Source organism: Hydra vulgaris, chromosome 02 (genome assembly GCF_038396675.1).
Source record: "Hydra vulgaris chromosome 02, alternate assembly HydraT2T_AEP".
Classification (NCBI taxonomy): Eukaryota; Metazoa; Cnidaria; class Hydrozoa; order Anthoathecata; family Hydridae; genus Hydra; species Hydra vulgaris.
This window is the reverse complement of record NC_088921.1, coordinates 35,998,361-36,021,590: the sequence shown is the minus strand read 5'-3', so window position 1 is coordinate 36,021,590 and position 23,230 is coordinate 35,998,361. Positions and strand designations below refer to the sequence as shown.

At 27.1% G+C, this 23,230-nt stretch overlaps 1 protein-coding gene across 2 annotated transcripts in view; it reads right to left on the bottom strand.

The window, feature by feature from the left end:
* The window catches only part of LOC100197412 (AP-3 complex subunit mu-1), a 52,333-nt gene that overhangs the window by 672 nt on the left and 28,431 nt on the right, over nucleotides 1–23,230 (bottom strand). The window contains exons 4-18 of one of the 2 annotated variants that reach the window (XR_010636676.1): nucleotides 20,482–20,594; nucleotides 20,167–20,288; nucleotides 19,963–20,041; nucleotides 19,827–19,874; nucleotides 19,649–19,681; nucleotides 19,417–19,450; nucleotides 7,939–8,018; nucleotides 4,837–4,907; nucleotides 4,688–4,736; nucleotides 1,339–1,395; nucleotides 852–918; nucleotides 719–765; nucleotides 549–600; nucleotides 409–459; nucleotides 46–114 (exon numbers count right to left, since the gene is read on the bottom strand). Coding sequence is in view for 1 of the 2 variants with exons in the window: in XM_065790736.1 (XP_065646808.1) it covers nucleotides 46–114; nucleotides 409–459; nucleotides 559–600; nucleotides 719–765; nucleotides 852–918; nucleotides 1,339–1,395; nucleotides 4,688–4,736; nucleotides 4,837–4,907; nucleotides 7,939–8,018; nucleotides 19,417–19,450; nucleotides 19,649–19,681; nucleotides 19,827–19,874; nucleotides 19,963–20,041; nucleotides 20,167–20,288; nucleotides 20,482–20,594 (962 nt within the window). In the remaining variant the exon portion in view is untranslated. The remainder of the gene's footprint in view (nucleotides 1–45; nucleotides 115–408; nucleotides 460–548; nucleotides 601–718; nucleotides 766–851; nucleotides 919–1,338; nucleotides 1,396–4,687; nucleotides 4,737–4,836; nucleotides 4,908–7,938; nucleotides 8,019–19,416; nucleotides 19,451–19,648; nucleotides 19,682–19,826; nucleotides 19,875–19,962; nucleotides 20,042–20,166; nucleotides 20,289–20,481; nucleotides 20,595–23,230) is intronic. The other variant, XM_065790736.1, reaches the window with a different exon arrangement.

The following is a 23,230-nucleotide window of genomic DNA, read 5'->3' as shown; positions in this document are numbered from 1 at the left end:
ACAATATTATTGCGTGAAATTAATTTGAACAAAAATCTGACTTACTTCACCGTATATATCTAAACGATTTATTCGCAAGCCTGATACTGCATATTGCCCAATACGGTACTCGAGCTTAAACAAATTTATGAAAAGTGTTATAAAACCACACAATATTAAAAAAAATGCCATTTAATCACCAATAAAAGACGGCAAAAAATATAATATAAATCATATAAAAATAATAAGTCTTTTTGCTTGATATGGTTTGCAATCAAACGGACTTGTAATCTTGGACTTTTATAAAAAATATTTATAAAAAGATATTTAAATACCATAATATTAAGTTATTAACATTAGTCAAAAGCAAAACAATTTTTTTTTTGAGAACTATTATTTAAATAAAACAGTAGTAATATAAGAACTAACATTTATAACGGCAGACTCTTCAGGAACAGAAGCACCAGTCATAAGAGTAATCTAAACAAAGGGTTTAAATTTAGAAAACCAATCAAAACCATTGCTTATATATAGATATATCAAGCATAAAATATCCTTCATCATCAAACCTGAACATACATTTCCTCTCAGATTTGGTATAATCTTTTGAATTTTTCCTATCTAAATATGAAAATAATTAGTGATCGAATTTATAAGCTAATTCATAATTATGATAAAATGATAATAATAAAAATAAACAAAAAAATTATTTAAAAGAAACAAAAATTAAAATGCTTACATCCCATGTCAGAATTTTTTTAACAGGATCAAATGATATAGTACCAACTAAATGTGATAAAATTTTAGAAAATGAATATCCTCCTTTATATTAAATAAATATCACATGAAAATTTACATTGTTGAAAACTGACCAGTCGGGGTAAGGTTGCAATCAAGAACCTCTTGAGGCATCTGAATGGTAGCCAAACACTTTTCAATCTGAATATATATTCATACAATATATATATATATATATATATATATATATATATATATATATATATATATATATATATATATATAAATGTAAAATATAATATAAATACTACAAAAAAAAAGTAGAAAAAATTTAATTTCAAGTCAAGATTTACATCATAATCAAATTTCTTTCATGTAAAAAGAAAATTCTCTATTTTTTTGAAATAAAAAAGCTTACTATTTGGAATGACTTATGTTTTTATCATTTTTGTTTCTTTTATTGTTAACTTTTACTATTTTAATGAGCAATTAGTAACTAATATCTAGGTTATATAATTATACAAATATTTAGCTAATAAATTTAAATAAAGATAAATAACAACAATGAGAACAAAAATATGTATAAAAATGATAAAGTATAAAAAAAAGTAAAATTAAAACCGTTTTTTGTAAATTAGATTTTTGTTCAATAGTCAAATCGAAGCGACCGGTGCCACCCTACATAAAAAAAAGCAAAATTAAAAATATAAAAAACCAGCCAGTCAAAAAAATGCCAGCCAAACTGAACTATCAAATAAGATTATCATTATAAGTCAACAACCTTATAAATCAACAATCATAAATTATCACAAATTTAACACCTGTGCCATAAACTAATTAGCATTAATTAACTAGTAAGTTTGATAAAATAATAATTGGTATCAAAGTAAAGCTCTATCTTTTCTCTATTAAGTGTCATTCTCTGTCAATCGTTATCTTGCTCTATAAACTTCATCTTTTCTCTTTGAGTAACTTCCAACTCTAATAGGGGTTGCTTGCATTCTTTTTGGAAGTAAAGATGTTAAAAAAAAAAAAAAAATGAAGTAGTATATAAATTGTCTGATTATTTTAGATAAAAATTTATAAATTGTAAAAAATTGAAAAACGCACGCAATCTTTTGTAGATTTTAATGTCTGCTGTATATTAATCAATTTCATATTTATATTACAATTTAAAGTCCAAATCAACAAGGCTTAAAGAGACAAATCTTAAAATGCTTTAAAAAGCCTATTCTTTTTTATAAAATAAAATAAAAAAGACCAGGCAGAACTCCTGAACAGAGGCTTTGGAGGTGCTGAAAATAAAGTCAACTTTATTCAAAATATCATGACCAAATTTATAATTGACAATGAGTCTTACTTTACTTTATCAAACAACATACCGGCTGATAATAATACATACCATTTAAATGGTCAAAATTTGATACCAAGCATTGTTACAAAACTTGAAAAAATATTACTTGTATGGATGACAATCTCATTGTTTCTACTGGATAAGTGATAAACCAAGAGGTCTATATAAAAGAGTGTTTACAAAATCGAGACACTAAATACATTATTTGGCCTGATTTGGCAACATCTCTGATATAGAAATATCTCCAATTTGGCAATATCTCACTATGTTAATTTGGTAACTTAAAATTTGCTGAATAGAAAAGAAGATACCATTTATTCAAAAAAACGAAAATCCAGTAAACTCGCCAGAAGCTCGTACTATAGAGAACTCTTAGGCAATGCTTAAGCAGGATGTGTACAATGATGGATGGTCTACAAATGATATATTAAGCCTCGAGCATCTGATTTGCTATTGTGCCAGTAGACTTGATCTAAATGCTGTACAAAAGCTGGTACAAGGTACCAATATCAAACTTGACCAAATTCAAAGATATGGAGTTTTGTGAGAAAATTTTTACTATTTTCATATTCTGCAATACGTTACTCTATGTAAAAACAAAAACACTTTTTTTTTAATCATGTTTTTTAAGTTTTTATAGAAGTTTAAAGCCTCAAATTTTATGGTAAAGGTTTTAACACCAGATGATATTTTCTTTAATATACTTTAGCGTATAATTCTTATACCATGATTTGATAACTACCTTTTTAATTACTACCCTTTTTATATTAACCTAAAGTATTAACCTTTAAAAAAAAATCTGTTTAAAACTAGTAAATCAAAAAAAAATTCTTTTTTCAAATCCATGCTTTATGCAAGCAGAATTCTATTGGGCCTAGAAATTCTTTTTTTGTTATCTTTTGTAGAAGGAAAAATTACTGTTATAAAGCATGGAAAAAGTAGCGCGTTTTAAATTTTTGTTTTTTAACTTAATAACTTAAGACTTAAAAAACAATAGGTTTTGAATCGCTGCGCTTTAATGTCTTCGAAACTGCAAATAATTTGCAAATCAATGATTTTTGTGACGTAATACGCAATTCATATCAAATAAATAAAATGTATGGGGAAATACAAATTAAATTTTTGTTAACTTAATTAACTTTTTTTGGTCAAATTTTTTCATTTCCTTGTATTGTCATCGAAAATGATTAAGTGTGCAAAATTTGAGCAAAATTGGTTGAGAAAAAAGCTTTCAAAAATTGATTTCAAATTTTGTGGCACACAAACATATATATAAATATATATATATAGAAAGTAACCTTATATAAAGCATGGAAAAAATATTTAAGCAAGGGTAAGAGTTGATTTTGGTTTGACAGCCTCTTTCATAGTCTACTTTAAATAGTTTATAATGCAATTAAAAAAAATTTAATTTAAACTAGCTTAGTCTTGTTTTATAGTTTTCCCTTGAAGACATTTTGTTGGAGTTGCTTTACGTTGTATTGTTTCCATTTTTTTTTGTCTTGTTTTAAGTAAGGATATCACACTGAAGTTTCATAGTTTAAGTACGGTCTTACAAGAGAGGTGTACAATAGTTTAGACGCGTTCATGTCTAAGTTTTTAAATGATTGTTTTAAATTTTAATAGCCATAATTTTGACCGTATCATTAATTTGTTTAGATCTGTTTGAGTCTTTTATCAGAAAATGATCTAATTATGTTAATTAGTTTAATACCATCAGCATTTTACGCTTTGTTAATAACTTATTTGGTAAGTCATTTATATAAACAGTAAACATAAATGAACTCAAGACAGAGCCTTGCAGCACTCCACTTGTAACTGGAGATCAATTTGTAAATTCGCTATTGCAGACAACACGTTACACTCTGTTACATAAAAAAATTTCTGCACCATCTAAGTACTTCATTGTTAAATGTATAACTTTTTAATTTAAGACAAAATCTGTTGTGAGGCCCGGAATTGAAAGCTTATATTTAGAAAAATGATGTCAACTGACAAACTATCTACTATTACCTGAACTATTAGATCCATAGACTCTATAAAGTTTGCACAACAGCTGTTTTTTTCTAAAAAATCCATGCTGTTCCTTAGTCAAAAGAATGTTTTTTTCTAAATGCAACATAAGTGTAGCTTTTAAGATACATTCCATTACTTTGCTTATAACTGAAGTAAGTGATACTGGCCGCTAAGTTGATAAATCTAATTTATCTTGATTTTTGAATAAGGGCATTATGTCAGCAATTAACCACATCGGCAGTATTATTTCAGCATCATACAATTTATTAAAAACAAGTAATTAAGGAAATGAAAACACTTTTGCGCAAAACTTTAAAGAATATGAGTGAACTCTATCTTCTCCTGTACATTTATTTGGATCTAGTGACTTCAGGATTATAGATATTGTGTCTGGTGAAAATGTAGGGTCATCACATATGTTTGTCCTATTTTTTAAGAATGGTATATTGTTATTAATTTTCTTGGTGAAAACAGAGCTAAATAAATTAATAAAAGAATTTGCTATTGATAAATAGTCAAGTTTGCCAAAAAGTTTTAGCAAATAACTTTACATGTTGAAAAAATGAACAAACAAAAAATTATTGTAAAAAAAAAACTTACTGATATAAATGAAATCTGAGGCCTAACATTAACTGGTAATTGAATTTGCCTGGGAAAACAAAGTTAAACAATAAAATTTTCTAATACCAGTAATGCTATTGATTGATTGATAACATCAATACATACATATATTATTTCAAAAAACTTACCCCCCAGTGATGTGATAAGAAAGAAGTCTAAACTGTCCATCAGGTGGAATAAATGATAAAAGACGCTCGTTCTATGAAAAAATAAATTAATGACAAAAAAAAAAATTCAAAAAATAAAAATAAATAATTAAACCACTGTCAGAATCCTGAAGATTACCAGAGAGAAGTCTTTATGATAGATCAAATCATTTAAGAGTGGGGATACATAAAAACAATTGAAAAAAAGGGGCAAACTTTATGCAAGCAAGCTCTATTTACTTTACATAAACTCCCTTTCCTTAATTTTGAAGTTTCAAACCATAGTAGTTTACAGGGTAACATGGTGTCATATTATTTACAAGGTAAAAAAATTTATTCTTTGAAAATTAAGTTTTATCGAACCAAAAACGTGTTCCATATAATAAAATACCATTACATTTCAAAAATTTTAAAAACCATTAAGAAGTTTATATTAACCTCAATCTGATTATTAGACAGATCAATACCATCTTTGTCATAAAATATTTTACTAATCAAGACAATCTTTTGGTTGTATAAGTTCAAACATTTGACTGATCAAGACAATATTTTGAATGTAAAAGATCAAATATTTGACTGATCAAGACAATCTTCTTGTCATATAAGATCGAACATTTGACTGATCTAGACTAGGGATTGCGATTTCCCGGACTTTTTCCATTCCCGGGATAGCGGGAATTATTTACATTGTTCCCGGGATCCCGGGAAATTCCCGGGAAAATCTTCAGCAGAGAAAATATAAATAACTAAATACACCTTTCTTTTTTTCTATTTATTTTTTGTAACTGTTTACAACTTTAAAGTGACTTCTGAGAAAAACCAGTGCATCGAGATGAATGTCAATCAATCTAGTTCTATAGTTGGTAAAAAAAAATCCAGTTGAACTAAACACCCTTTCAGCCTCTACACTGGAAGGACGAATAGTTAAAAGCGCATTATAAAGCATATCTAAGTTATGCGATCTTTTATTAGTAGCTTCAAACAGATTGAATTCTTGACGCATAATTGATTTATTGCACTTGACTTCAAAAACATCTTTTTTTTTTACAAATTTTTCTAATCTGGCAGCCATAGATTCAGATAACTGATTTATATCAATAATACTATTGTTAAGTTTTCTATCGCTATCTTTTTCTTTTGCTATATTTTCAATTATGGGAAAAAGTCGACCAGCTATTTCAATCGCTAAATTTATCATAACTGCTTTAGATGGCATGCTAAATAAGTCATCATCCATATCACTTTTTGAAGATTGTGGATTATCTAAAAATTTTAGTAAACCAACAAGATCTTTTTTTCTTCTTTGACATATTCTTTCAATTAAAGCATTTTTAAGATCTTTTGCTAGGTAGCAATCTTGAACATCAAGTTCTTTAACCATAAATTTTAATGTGTCATCAGCTGTTAATAAAGTTGCTTCCCTTCTGCAAATCATTTCAGAACCTAAGACAATAAGTTCCAGACTTTTTGCTAAATTTTCAATTACTGTAAGTTCATCATCAGACAACGTTAGGTTTTCTAAACTGAAATCCACGAGAGATTTAAAAACTGCTTTTTTAACTTTAATAAATCTTTGAATCATGGTCAACATTGAATTCCAACGAGTTTTTGAATCCAAAATTATCACTAGCTCTTGTCCAAATTCATTTTTAGAATAACGCTTTAAAGAATCCATTTTTAAAGGAGATCTTTTAAAAGTTACAACTATTTTTCTAACTTTAACAAGAACTTTATGAAGCTCAGGAACAAGATCAGGAACTTGGTCACTAATTTCATTTTGCTGATCCTCCTCCTCATCATAATCATCGTCATCATCAAAGACATCATCTTCAATATCTTTGTCATTAGTACTTTGATTATTATTTTTACCTTTTTTTTTATATATTACATCAACAACGGCTAAATGTATTGCGTGTGCAAAACAAAGTTGATATTCAGAAGGCGAAGTATATCCTAATTTTTCCATAACAGAAGCACCATCAGTTGTTATGCAAACTACATCATTTGTAAGACTTACATTAAACATGTTTAATTTTTTGATGAGTAGTTCTAGGCAATCATTTGAATTGTGCGATCCTAACATTCGCTCTAATCCAAGATTAATAAAGCCTTCATTAAAGTGAAGATTTATATTCATAAATCTTCTGCCATGTTTTGAATATTCATCCAAATCTATACTAAACTTGCATTTTTTTTCTTTTATTTCGAGTATCTTTTTTTTATTTTCTTTGACTATTTCCAAATAATATATATATATAAGATTCATGACATCTGTTTTCGATTTAGGAAGAGTGAAGCCTTTATCACGAAGCAAATCACGAATTTGATCAGATTCAGTTATTGCATTAATAGAAAAACCATCAATCGCAGCAAAACGAGCCAATCGTTCTCCCAATGAAACTTTTTTTGTCATGGAATCAATTGTTAATTGAACACAACGTTTTATAGTTGATGGTTCTTCTTCTTTATTTAAAATAATATTATGGATTTTTTCTAAATGCCTCTTCAATCCAACAGTGGAACCACCTTTGCATAGTAATATTTTTGGACAATGTTTGCATTGTGCCTCGTCTGCTTTTTTAAGATCAAAATAACTCCAAACCTTCGAAGTTTTAAGATTTAAGGACATTTTTTTAAAAATTCCCAATGCGCTGCAATAAATTTTAATATGTAAACAATATAAATAAGCAATATTTCTTATGGTCCGGAAAACAAAAAATTCTGACTTTGGCGGGAAAGTTAAAAAATGTGTGTACAAAAATCCCGGGATCCCAAAAAAAATTTCCCGGGATTCCGGGAAATTGGAATAAAATTTTTCCCGGGAAGAATCACTAATCTAGACTATCTTTGTCATATAAGATCAAATATTTGACTGATAAAAAAATCCTCAAGTTGTTTAAGATAAAACTTGAAACAAATGTTAAAATCATCTGAAAAGGATCATATTTTAAAAATCATCACCAATAAATTTTTATCAGATAACAACAATATAAGTATTCATTCAATGAAATGATGAAATAAGCAATATTTTAAAGAAACTATAAGAATCTATAAAACATTTTAATGCAACAAGTTAAGAATTACCTCCCATCTTTTTAATCGTATACATGGATGAAAACTAACATCATCAAGCAAGCGAGGATTGATCAGTGAAAGAGTGAGATCTATAAAGTTACCATAATACTATAACATTATAACTTATATATGTATATATGTACACACACACACAGATATATATATATATATATATATATATATATTTATATACAAGCTGTCCAAACCCGTAAAATACGGGTCTTGGTAAATCTATTCCATACTGACCTTTTCTATACTTATTCCTTACTCCAATATTTTTTATTAAGCGGCAGAAAATTAACTATATACATATAGCAAATTAACTATATACATATAGAAAATTAACTATATACATATAGAAAATAAACTATACACATATAGAAAATTAACTATATAAATATAGCAAATTAACTATATACATATAGAAAATTAACTATATACATATAGAAAATTAACTATATACATATAGAAAATTAACTATATACATATAGAAAATGAACTATATACATATAGAAAATTAACTATATAAATATAGCAAATTAACTATATACATATAGAAAATTAACTATATACATATAGCAAATTAACTATATACATATAGAAAATTAACTATATACATATAGAAAATTAACTATATACATATAGAAAATTAACTATATAAATATAGCAAATTAACTATATACATATAGAAAATGAACTATATACATATAGAAAATGAACTATATACATATAGCAAATGAACTATATACATATAGCAAATGAACTATATACATATAGCAAATGAACTATATACATATAGCAAATGAACTATATACATATAGCAAATGAACTATATACATATAGAAAATGAACTATATACATATAGAAAATGAACTATATACATATAGCAAATGAACTATATACATATAGAAAATGAACTATATACATATAGAAAATGAACTATATACATATAGCAAATGAACTATATACATATAGCAAATGAACTATATACATATAGCAAATGAACTATATACATATAGCAAATGAACTATATACATATAGCAAATGAACTATATACATATAGCAAATGAACTATATACATATAGCAAATGAACTATATACATATAGCAAATGAACTATATACATATAGCAAATGAACTATATACATATAGCAAATGAACTATATACATATAGAAAATGAACTATATACATATAGCAAATGAACTATATACATATAGCAAATGAACTATATACATATAGAAAATGAACTATATACATATAGAAAATGAACTATATACATATAGCAAATGAACTATATACATATAGAAAATGAACTATATACATATAGAAAATGAACTATATACATATAGAAAATGAACTATATACATATAGAAAATGAACTATATACATATAGAAAATGAACTATATACATATAGCAAATGAACTATATACATATAGAAAATGAACTATATACATATAGAAAATGAACTATATACATATAGCAAATGAACTATATACATATAGCAAATGAACTATATACATATAGAAAATGAACTATATACATATAGCAAACGAACTATATACATATAGCAAACGAACTATATACATATAGAAAATGAACTATATACATATAGAAAATGAACTATATACATATAGAAAATGAACTATATACATATAGAAAATGAACTATATACATATAGAAAATGAACTATATACATATAGAAAATGAACTATATACATATAGAAAATGAACTATATACATATAGCAAACGAACTATATACATATAGCAAACGAACTATATACATATAGAAAATGAACTATATACATATAGAAAATGAACTATATACATATAGCAAATGAACTATATACATATAGAAAATGAACTATATACATATAGAAAATGAACTATATACATATAGAAAATGAACTATATACATATAGAAAATGAACTATATACATATAGAAAATGAACTATATACATATAGAAAATGAACTATATACATATAGAAAATGAACTATATACATATAGAAAATGAACTATATACATATAGAAAATGAACTATATACATATAGCAAATGAACTATATACATATAGAAAATGAACTATATACATATAGAAAATGAACTATATACATATAGAAAATTAACTATATACATATAGAAAATGAACTATATACATATAGAAAATGAACTATATACATATAGAAAATGAACTATATACATCTAGAAAATGAACTATATACATATAGAAAATGAACTATATACATATAGAAAATGAACTATATACATATAGAAAATGAACTATATACATATAGAAAATGAACTATATACATATAGAAAATGAACTATATACATATAGAAAATGAACTATATACATATAGAAAATGAACTATATACATATAGAAAATGAACTATATACATATAGAAAATGAACTATATACATATAGAAAATGAACTATATACATATAGAAAATGAACTATAAACATATAGAAAATGAACTATATACATATAGACAATGAACTATATACATATAGAAAATGAACCATATACAAATATAAATTGAAATATATACTTATAGAAAATGAACTATATACATATAGAAAATGAACTATATACATATAGAAAATGAACTATATACATATAGAAAATGAACTATATACATATAGAAAATGAACTATATACATATAGAAAATGAACTATATACATATAGAAAATGAACTATATACATATAGAAAATGAACTATATACATATAGAAAATGAACTATATACATATAGAAAATGAACTATATACATATAGAAAATGAACTATATACATATAGAAAATGAACTATATACATATAGAAAATGAACTATATACATATAGAAAATGAACTATATACATATAGAAAATGAACTATATACATATAGAAAATGAACTATATACATATAGAAAATGAACTATATACATATAGAAAATGAACTATATACATATAGAAAATGAACTATATACATATAGAAAATGAACTATATACATATAGAAAATGAACTATATACATATAGAAAATGAACTATATACATATAGAAAATGAACTATATACATATAGAAAATGAACTATATACATATAGAAAATGAACTATATACATATAGAAAATGAACTATATACATATAGAAAATGAACTATATACATATAGAAAAACTATACATATTTTTTACTTTTTAGAGCTATGAAAAAAAAAAAAAATTAATTAACTTTAAAAAGCTTTAAACGTTTCGGTAGCCTTTGCGCGAACCACTATTTATCAACCGATTGGATATTAGTACCTGTCTAAATAATATTTAGAATACCCGCTTGAAATGTGTTAATTAATTACCATCAGTTTAAAAAGTTTCAAAAAACATGACTTGAATATGTAGAACAACGGACCATGACCCATATACTGTCATGATAAGTCTATTCCAATCTGACCATTTTAATAATTTCGCTTAATTTCAATAAATTTTAAAAAAGAGCAAAATATAATAATCTTTATTTTGAGTAAATGATTTATGTTAAATACTTTATAACTTCTATAAAAAAAACAGAACAATAAAAAAAAAAAAAAATGGGGACCTTATTTTTTTTTTCTTTAAGGGGCTATCCCCCCTTAAAATTTCAAAAAAAACAACAACAAACTGTTTATAACTACTTTTACCTGTGTGTGATCATAAAAATTATTTTAAAAGTAGCACATTAAACTATAACTTAATCTTAAATTGTCTATTTAAATGAACTCATACACACTTTAAATGAATCTCAACGTGATATCCCTAGCAATGCCATAGCAACACACTTGTTTAACTGTATACACCATACATTTTACCTTAATTCAACTCAAACGTGTGTTATAATTGTAATGTACAAGCTTGAACAGCTTCTTTATAAACTTTTTGTAAAAGTTGTTACATAAAGTACAACAACTTAAATCAGTTATAGTGTTATTTTATCAGCTTAGTTTTATTAGTGAAAATGGGAAAAGATTGTCGAGAGAAACAACATACACAAACTTACTGTAAAAGGTAAGGATTTATAGGAAACGTTAGTAAATCTGTGAACATTGATAGTGTTTCTGACAATATTAGTTTTATTAGCCAACAATAAATTTAACTACTGCTAACAGCACTTGTGAACAAAATAATGAAAATTCACTTAATTTGTCAGCTTCGTCTCGAAAAGTTGAAGACTTAGAAGATACACTCATTTTGAAACCTTGTATATCTGGTTATCATTGATGCTGCTGTTTTAGTTTCTGTTTTTTGCTCTTTTCTGTGTCCAGAATGTGGTAGTCCCACATTCTCATTAGGCGAGAGATATAATAAACAACATGGTTTATCTTCCTTGTTATATCTTAAGATTCAAAAAAAAGATTGCAACTATCTTTATCAGTTCTACATCTCTATTATTTTTCTGTTATCTCTACTGTTAGTGGCAAAGTGTTAGATGTTAAAGTCATCTCTAGATATTGTAAAGGTTGTAGTATTAATCAAGGCCTTCAAAAGTCTTATCCAAATGCTTATGCACAATGGAGAAATTCCTATATTTGTAAGTATAATTACCAAGGTTTTGCTGGTGGTATGGAGCCAGAAGGAGCAAAATGAGTTTTTCAGCGTTCTATTGATAATTGCCAGTTAAGATATGTTCAATATTTAGGTGATGGAGACAGTAAAAGTTACATGAATGTTAAAAATACAAACCCTGATATAGAAATTGAAATGCTGGAATGCGTTGGACATTACCAAAAGAGAGTTGGAACACAGCTACAGAATTTAAAGAAAAGAGAAAAAGGCCTTGGTGGTAAAGGGCGTTTTACAGATGTGATTATTGATCGCTTACAAAATTTTGTTGTAGTTGCAATCAGACAAAATGCAGGTAACCTAAAGGAAATGAAGGCAGGAGTGTTAGCATTGCTATTTCATGTGGCTTCATCAAAAAATAATAGCTTACATTTTCCACACTGCATGACTGGTCCAGACAGCTGGTGCATATATAATGCTGGTAAAATAAACAAAACAACAACATATAAGCCAGGACCGGGTTTACCAATGGATCTTATTATGAAAGTGAGATATATATTTGAAGAGTTAAGTGAAGACAGTGAGTTACAAAAATGTTTGCAAGCGAAAACACAAAATGCTAATTGTTTTATAGAATGATTTGGGACCGTAGAACTGAAAATGGAACCATATGATTGCAGGATGCAAAGCATTGAATAATGGAAGAAAAAGAAATGCTAAATATCAAATAAACCCTGATAATAAGTCAAGACGGCAAATATTACGTGCCAAAAAGTTGAAAAAAAAATGACAAAATAATTGAAAAAGATGGTGACTTTATATCTACCTGGTGGATTTTGAAAATTTAGATTATTTTTTTTACCTATTTTATGAATAAAATATTTCTGTATTTAAAGTTTTTACTTTAGTCGTGTTTTTTTCAGAATAGCAATTTGTGGACGCAGGCCAATATATTTGGAGAACGGTATATTTTTTAATGAAATTTTCATGAAGTGTTGTCCATATTATACTCTATGATATGAATGGAGTGGATTTTATTTAAATTTAAAGAAAAAAGTTTTTGGTTAATAAAAAAATAAAAAATTTGACTGAAAACTTCCATCGCCCTGTTGTGCTGGTGAGAAAAAGTTACGCGAAATCTGTTCAACTCATATCATAGCCCTGCCTTATGACAACATTATGGTTAAATATGGAAAGGTGGAAGTGAGCCAATTGCTTTGTATTTTGGCCGACATAAAGTCATTTTTTGGTCATTTTAGGGGTATTTAGTGGTTACCATGGCAACAATACAGATTTTCAAAAAAAAAAAAAAATTAGTACATTTTTAATTTAATATAAGCATGTTACCGATAATCTTTTTTTTTCCAGACCATCTGCGGCTTATTAGGACTTTTGCTCCGTTAATTTTGAAGAAAGTTTAAGTCAGCATGTAAAATTTTTTTCTATAAGAAAGTTGTCTCTTTAATGCGTGTTAAAAATGCAAACCTAACTAATTACTTAAGCATATTAATAACGTAATCTCTATCATGACATATGTGCAATAAATTTCTAATGGTGTTTTTATGTTTTTAGAAATTTTAAATAGCTTTTTAAAAAATTCTCTCCCCTTTGTTTGTTACAGTATGTAATATCAATATATATGTTATGCATGTAATATCCATAGGCCTTTAAAAATGTTTTTAGAAAATTAAAAAAGATTTAAAAAAATCAAGTGTGTCAGCAAAAAGATTTGAACCCACATAAAGTTTGGCATGCTTTATTATCTTTTAAAACTGCTTAACAAACCAAAGACTTTATAAATTAACATATAAATTAACATATTAAACTTTATAAAAGAGCATATAAATGATATAAATCAAAATTAAGGTGATATTTTCACAATAAAATTTTTAGTCAAAGTAAATCTGTAAAATATGATATAATTTACATTACTTGAAGTTTACGTTAGATAATGGATAGAATTCAAATCAAAACGGATTGCGGTTTCAAAATAATGCCAAAAATTTATGTAAAATAAAAGATATTTTTATTTACATATTCATTAACAAATTAACAAAACAAAAATTTTCAATAGTTTTCAATTGTATAACTATATTGAACAGACGTCATCTTAATAATTTAAAAAATTTAATCAAATTAAAAAAAGGAAAATATACACCACATGTATTAACTGGAAATCTATATATTTATTAACAAAGCAAAATATTTAAAAAAAGTTTTATTTACAAAAAATTTTTTTCGTTCGATTGCATTAAAATTCAAATTTGACAATTTTGAAATTCTTGCAGTTATGTTTTTGAATAATTGGATTAAAGTTTAACAATTGAAATTGGATTGCAATTACATTCTTAAAAATTTTTGGTGCTTAGTCGCATTTATTCAAGTTTCTGACAATTTTTATCTCGAATAAACGTTATCTGTTTGTGACTATTTTAAAGTACAAGTTTTAATAAAAAATAAAATTGCTGGTTTTTTGAACAGTAAATTTTCTAAAATTATAATGGCTTTGTACATGAAGTATGACAAAAAAAGTAATTCTGCTGTTTGGAAACATTTTTTAAGAGAAGAAAAAGGGAAAACAGCAATGTGTAAGTCTACTAACTGCAAAAAAATTTTAAAAATTGGAGGTGGTTCAACAAAAGGTCTTCATACGCACTTACTTTCCATCCATAAAATTAACCTCACACCAACTACTATTTCAGTAAACACACGAGATGAACCACCAATAAAAACAAAACAAAACGTTAACCAATTATTTTCCGATATTGGAGCGAGAAGAAAAATCACTTCCTGCTACACTTGAACGATTAACAGCCATTGATGGGATTTCGTTCAACGTGATATGCTGTTCTAGTGATATATGTGCAGGTCTTATAGCTACAGGATTCAAAAGTTTACCCACAACAGTCAACACTGTGAGTAAAATGGTTGTAGATTACAGCAAAAAAATAAGGAGTTTTTTTATTACTGAAATAGCTATAAAAAAAAACCCTGAATTCGGTGTAGGAGAAAGATTTTCTTTAACTTTTGATGAATGGACATCATTGTGTAACCGTTGCTACATGAATATTAATTTACATGCACGAAATTGTCAGTTCTGGAGCTTAGGCTTAATTTGTATAACGAGATCAATGTCTGCAGATAAGTGTATTGAGCTATTAGAACAAAAGCTTGCACAACATGGACTTGATTTGAGAAAAGATATTGTTGGTATTATGACTGACGGAGCAAGTGTGATGAAAAAAGTTGGGAAAATATTACCTGTAAATCAACAGTTATGTTTTGCCCATGGTGTGCAACTGGCCGTTATTGAAGTACTATATCAAAAGCAGGATATAGAAAGAGAAATAGATCAGCAATTCGACGAAGACGAACAATCAGATATAGAAGACGATTTTTCAGAGAGTAACTCTTGCGAGGATGATGATTTTTCTGACAACGATAAACTGGTTGATCTTAATGCTAGTCATAATTGGCATCGAGGAAACAAATTTGATGTTACTGAGGTAAATTGTGGTCCAGTGATCAAAAAGGTACGAAAAGTAATGGTAATGTTCAGACGATCACCAAAAAAAAAACGATATCTTCCAGAAGTATGTTGCGGTTAAATTTGGGAAACAAATAGCTCTAATTAAAGACTGCAAGACAAGATGGAATAGTCTTTTGTCAATGCTTCAACGCGTCTATTTATTAAAAAATTGTATACAAAAGGCATTAATAGACATAAGTCTACCGGAAGGTGAATCTTTGGCTTTATCTAATATTGAGCTTAAAACTGTATCTGCTATCATTAATGCGCTACTTCCAGTAAAAGCAACAGTTGAGGCCCTTTGCCGTCGGAATGCTAATTTGTTTACAGCCGATGTTGCCATAATTTTTATGTTAAAAAAACTTAAAGATGCTAACAATGTTATAAGTCAAAAGTTGCATTCATCTCTTGTTCTTCGAATGCAACAAAGGCGTACCAATGCAAGTGGGATCCTTCAGTATCTGCACAATGGTAGAACCAACATTCAGTCCGAATCTGAAATAGAGCTAGTAACAGTTCCGACTTCAATAAAATGTCGCAAATTAATAGTTGAGTTACTTGAAAGACTAGACGCTACAAATCCAGCTACATCATTAACAGCTAATGAGTCTGAATCAGAAGTTGAATTTTCTGTTTCAAATGAGGCACTACTCGAAATTGTTTCTGATTCTTCTGACTCTTCATCTGAATCTATTTCTTTTGCTCTTAAAAACAGCAAAAGAATCACAAACGAACTTAATAAAGCTATAAAAAAAGCACATTTGCCCAGCATACCAACTCGATGTGAGACGTTATCGATGAAAATTCAAAAGGAAATGGTGTTGTTTGAAAATGGAGTAACACGTGGTGATTTTTTGCAAAGAGCGTATGATTTTTTAATGACTATTAAGCCTACCAGTGTGGAATCAGAACATGCTTTTTCTGCGGCCGGACTTTTTGCAACAAAAATAAGAAGTTGTCTAGGGGATGAAACTTTGGATGTGCTCTGCTTCCTCAAAACGTATTTTAAGAATAATCAAAAATAATTGCATACGTATATTATATCTACAAAAACAACGTCTTTATAATTTAATAATTAAGTATGTATAATATTAACAAACCAAAGAACTTCCTTGAAATTTGTAAGTTTTTTCTAAACATACTTTAAATGTCTTATTAATTTCCTTAAAATTTTTCTAAAATAATATGTTAAAATCTTTCAAAAACAGGTATTTCAAAATCCCGGGATCCCGGGAATAGGTAAATGTAATCCCGAAATCCCGGGATTATAAAATATAGCACGGGATTACAAACCCTAATTATTAATTAACAATTGGTAGATTAACCAACTACAAAAATACTAATTAAGGTCAACTTTAGCCTCTACAAAATTAACATCCTGTCAAGATACAATTTTAATACATCATCTATAAAACAGAACGTGTTTCATTAAGTAAAACATTAATCAACTGTACTTTAGTAACTTTAAAAACAGATTAAAAAATTAAAAAATACATACATTTACAAATAAAAGTATATTCAATAGTTATATCATTTATGATAATAAAAGATTTTTCAAAGATATTTCAGAAATTTATAAAAGGAAATAAAAAAATTTATAATAGGAAATAAAAAAAAACAGCGTGCATATCTACAATGCCTTGTGCATTATTAGTAAAAAGCGTCTAAGCTGACTCTTCCAATATTATATGGAGTATAATACTATTTCGATGGTTATTTTAATTCTGTCTTTGCCGCTCACTTGGTTTAAAATATTTAACAGAGGTGTGGCAAAATAGATGTAAAAGTTTAAACTTCCTTATTAACGTAATATTAGGTATTTTTAACTTTTTAGTATTTTAAAAAATTATAAATTTAATAAAATGGTTTATTTCCATATAAAATTGAAATCTTCAATTATATTTTTAATAAAAACATACTTTTTAAACCCCTTACTGTTTTAAAAAAGTTAAGATTGCTGTGTGGCAAGTTTAAATCATCAGCTTGCTTTTTTTAAAAAAAAATTTTGGTAGTTAAAAATGCAAAACAAAACAACTTTCTTTTTTTCTAAACAAACTTCTTTCTTCAATAGTATATTATTTTCTAATAAATCTTTATTTATTTATTTATTTTGCATTTTAGAAAAATCAAAAAAGATTAAATTAAAAAAAAAAAAAGTAATGGTAGGAATAGAACCACAGCCTCCAAGTTAAAAACCTAGCGAGCTAACCACTCGGCTACAAAGGTATATTAACTATGCAAAGTTTTAAAACTATATAAAATATTAAAGACTTTATCAAACGGAAATATGTGCTACAGATCAAAGATCTTAAGGAGCTGTAATGCAATTTTTGAGTGAAAGTCAAACTTCAAAACTTGATACATGTTTTAGTATGTTTTAACATTACATACACTTTTGTTGACTTTTCTAAGAAAAAAAGCGCTGAAACTCTTTCTCGCTATTACCTTGTTTGCAATGGCTGCCAAGAGTACCGTGTCAAACACGCTTCAAAAAGCACTCACTTTGTTAATCTCTAAGGATTCCCTAATTTTTCTTATTATGTATTCTGAAATGACAGCCAAGGTCTTAGGATTCACCCAATCAAGGTTACCACTGCATGTTCTAGAATGTTCAATGGCTCCTGAATTTGTCCATTTTTCATTTTTACAGGTACTTTGGTGTTCCACACATTTTGAATTAATATTCTTTTTTAATATAAATACTTCCACATGAGATTTGTTTTTTTGTTGCATAATGTTATTCAAATTGGGAGCTAATGTAAATATAACATTTATGTTTTAACTGCAGTCCCTATCATAATATTTCCTTGGTTTTATGTCTTAAGCCTTTTGATGTATTCTGTCTCTCTCTCACTCAAAAACGCAACTTTATAGGCAGGAATATTTTTGTTTTTTTAATAAAAATAAAAACATTTTGAATATTTTTATTTTTTTACTGTTTCCATACATCGACTGAGAAATAGGTAGAACATATGAGGAGTGCTGATACATTTACTGAAGGTTTTGGTTTAGGCAGGCAATCTATTAATTTAAAGTTTTTAAACCTTTTTCATTCTACTAAATTAATTTTTTTTTTTAAACAAAGTTTACATTTAGTGGTAAAAATCAAAGACAACCAAGAAAGAGAATACAGCAGCAATCTCTTTTTTCATTATTCTTTGTTTTTTTCTTCTTCTTTTACAAAAAAGCCATATGTTAAAAAGATAAAAAAAATTAGTACGCAATTGCTGATATATATACGCTATTGTACATGCCAGCCCAAATCCAAGTCCTCAGTTCATTTATGAATTTAAGTTATCACAAATATATTAGTGCGAAGCCATGGTGACATGCTATATACAGATGAATCTGCATTTATTAATATAGATATAAAACAAAGTATAAAAATAATATTTCTATGTATGTAATAGCTTATCCTGACATAAGTATAAGTATAAAAATAAACCTGGCATTCCAGAAAGCCGAGTAAATGAATCAATCTGAAAAAAAAAATTTCTAAATTTTTTTTTTTCAAACTAAAATCTTTTTAACTTGAAAAAAATTTAAAATAATTGAAATTTGACAATACTTTTTCAAAAATTTAAACTGATAGAGGTTAGAAATGACAAAACTTCTTTTTTTAAATTTGAATCTACTTATATATAAATACAATATAATAGATTAAAAGCTAAACATACATATGCATTTATCTCTTGATTTATAATTGAGCCCTAAAAACAAAGCAAAAAATTATTTAAACATAGGTTTATTTAAACATATGTTTAAGCAAAGGTTAATTATTTAAACATATTTACAAAATTTATTAATTTAAAAACTTTTTAAATTTGTTTTTGCGAAAAAAATAAATAAACAAACCTGTTTGTCAATTATGCAATCAATTTCTTCTGTGATATCGAAGTATATCTAAAATTAAACAAACTTTGAGTTTAAATTTATATTATTCATCTTTTATAAACACAAAGAATAAAAAAAGCTAAACTTCAAAATTCACCTCATTATTTGCATATTTCACTCCTGACCTTCTCCATGGAACATTTGATAAAGAACCAGTGGGAAGCTCACTGCTAACACTATATTAAATATATAAAAGTTCATATTTTAAGTATTATTTGTAATGATTAAAAGTTTATCCAATAATAACAATTCCACACAATATGTTAAAGTCAGTAAAATTAAGAGTTTAAAATGTTCTTACTTTGTACTCCCAGTGACAGAATTAACAACTTTGTTTATTATATTAGGAGGTTTGATAAGTTCTTTTAAAATATTACTCTCAGTTGCAAGAGGAAAACCATTATCAAGCATTTCTTCCAGCAGCTATGAAATATATAGTTTATTATGCAACACATTTCTGATAAAAATTTTTATATCAAATTACTCTTGTTCTAGTAGAACTATATTATAAACTTTTTCATTAAAAAGATTGTTTTGAAAATAGGGATGTCACCTGTACTATATAATTTTATGGTGGCAAACAATTTCTAATACACAAAACAATTAAAATAAATACCTCATACACTACAACAATTTGATCCTTAATAACTTGTTCATTAAAATCACTAAAATAGTCTACAAATGTGTCTCCAACACGGTGAAGGAACTCAATAACAAATAATGGGGGAACTAAATATAAAATAAAAAATAAATATAAAAATGATTACAAAACTCTGTTTATATCAAATCGCATGAAAACACTTTTTTTTAGAAATAAGAGCAGTACAAACAGAGACATGGATACTCAAAACTTCTAGCTTATGAAGCAAGAAATTTTATGCTCTACCACTACACCATCATCACTACACCATCATCACTACACCACTACCAATACATCGCTACTGAATACAATGTAAAGAGAGTAATATATACACAATAAACTATAATAATTTTAAAACTGCTTTTCCGTCTATGTTGTTAAGAAAACTGATGTTATATTTGCATAGCTTAAGTTAATCAACTGGTGTTATATTTGCCGCTTTAGGCTGGCTTGGGGCCCTGTTATAGAGAGGGGGGGGAGTGCATGCCACTTTGGATTAAAATAAAGTTTCAAGTAGTTATGATTTTAAGTTCAAAAATGGCTGATTATTTCTCTTTTTTTCTAACATACCTGACATTAAAACTTTTAAAAAATGAAGAGTACTTTTGATACGATTAACTGCAACAGGATTTATTTTCAGAATGGAAGAAAGACATTACAAATAATGCATAAAAATGTATATAAATAAGAGGTGTCCCGATAGCATTTTTTAATTATCCGACCAGGGGTCGAATACCTGGATATTTAAAAATTATTCGGCTGGATAATGTAATTCAAATCCTAAAAAATATATTTTATTATGACACAATATTACCGTGATAAACCTTCAAAATGGTGAGTTTACTTTAAAAGCTTTTCAAAATAATGATAGCTGTGATTCCACAGCAATTCTCATTCCATATGGAAAGCAGATAATCAGGGGATGTAATAAATCTGGTCAGAAGTCATTTTCCACAACTCCACTGCATAATCACGCAAAATAATTTCATTGTAAATTGTAGGAAGAGGAAAAAAAATTACTATTTATCTTCTACATCTGTACAAAAAAGTTCAAATTATATTGAGTTCTAATCAAGACTCCCTTGAAAAACCTGCTCAAGAAGTTGATGTTTCCTTTAATCACTCAATTATAGAAAAAATTAAAATTTCCACTGCTAAAAGAGTTAGCACTTAGGTTACTAGCATCACCTGCATCCTCTGTATTTTCAGAAAGGTTGTTTTCAGAATATGGAAATATTTATGGAAAAAAAGCCATCAATGCTGTTACCTCAACATGATGAAATGTTATTATTTATACATCATAATGCAAATAAATTTATAAATGAGTGATAAACTTATGTATTTGTTGCACATATATAATTTTAACAGTATTTTAATAACAACAATAATAATAATAATAGTAAAAACTTAAAAAATGCAGTTGAGTGAGAGTTGCAACCACCAAAAACAAAGTCTCCTCGACTCTAGTAGCTCTCTTAGCCTCGGGGAGGTAAAAAAATATGGTAAATAAAATATTAAAAAATCCATGATAAAACAAATAATACTTATAACATTTAACATTTTTTCAGTTTTTGAATGTTTTAAAACTTGAACATTTTAATCTTTTTGTTATTACTATTCAAATATTATTTGACAAGTTAAGAACATTAAAAACTAGGTAATTTATGTTACAAGGTTAAGAACATTAAAAACAAGGTAATTTTTGTTTATATACATTATTTAATTTTTGTTCAAACAAAACTTTAGATGATTATTTAAGCAACATTAAAATAAAAAATGGATTAGCAACGGCTTGTAACAATAATGCTAGTTGGAACAGTCTATGTAATTTAATACATAAATACTTAGATACTTGATGTATATATGTAAAGATGTTTACAGGCCTTGTTTTAAAGAGTAAAATGGCCATATACATACACATTAAGCCTTTTAACATAAGCCATAAGCTATTTCACTTGAGACACTTTTTATCCTTTTTTTATTATTGTCTTAACTTCCAACAAGGCGGCAAGCAACCATTATTAGAGCTGGAAGTTACTGCACTTTGGAATAGTCACAGTAAAGATGAGACTTAATTGAATGACGAGTAACCTTTAAATGAATTTTAGTAGATGGTACAAGAGATGCTTGCCATTTAGAGCAGCGCCCATTATAGTATTTATAGAAAGAGAAGCAACATTGTATCAATGGTTGAAGGTTGGCTGCAACAGCAGGTCCAACTACATTTACAATGATGCAATGGATTTGATATATGGTTTCCAAGAAAGATTGGAAGTAAGAGTTAATCCTAGAAGACAAAGGGTAGATGACTTAACGAGTACATTAGTGTTCGCACATATAAGATCTAGATTGTTGCAATAAAGATTAGCTGGAAAAAAATTGAGTTTTATCTGAGTTAAAGTTTACCAGCCACTGAAATCCCCATGCTGAGGGAGATGTGAGATCCTTTTTAAGCTTAAATGCCCCCAAGCAATCGGAAAGTGTTAGCTTCTTGTCAAGACAAGAATAAATGGTTGTACCATTAGCGAACAATGCCACCTTAGATGCGAGAATTTCTGGGAGATCATTAATGTAAATTAAAAAAAAGTATAGGGCTAAAGTTAGAACTTTGAGGAACCCCTAAAGTTAATGGAAATGAAAAAGAGTGCTGTCCATCGAGGACAATTTTTATACTATGATTAGTAGGGAAGGATTCATTAAGAAGAAAACTTATAGAGAAGACCAG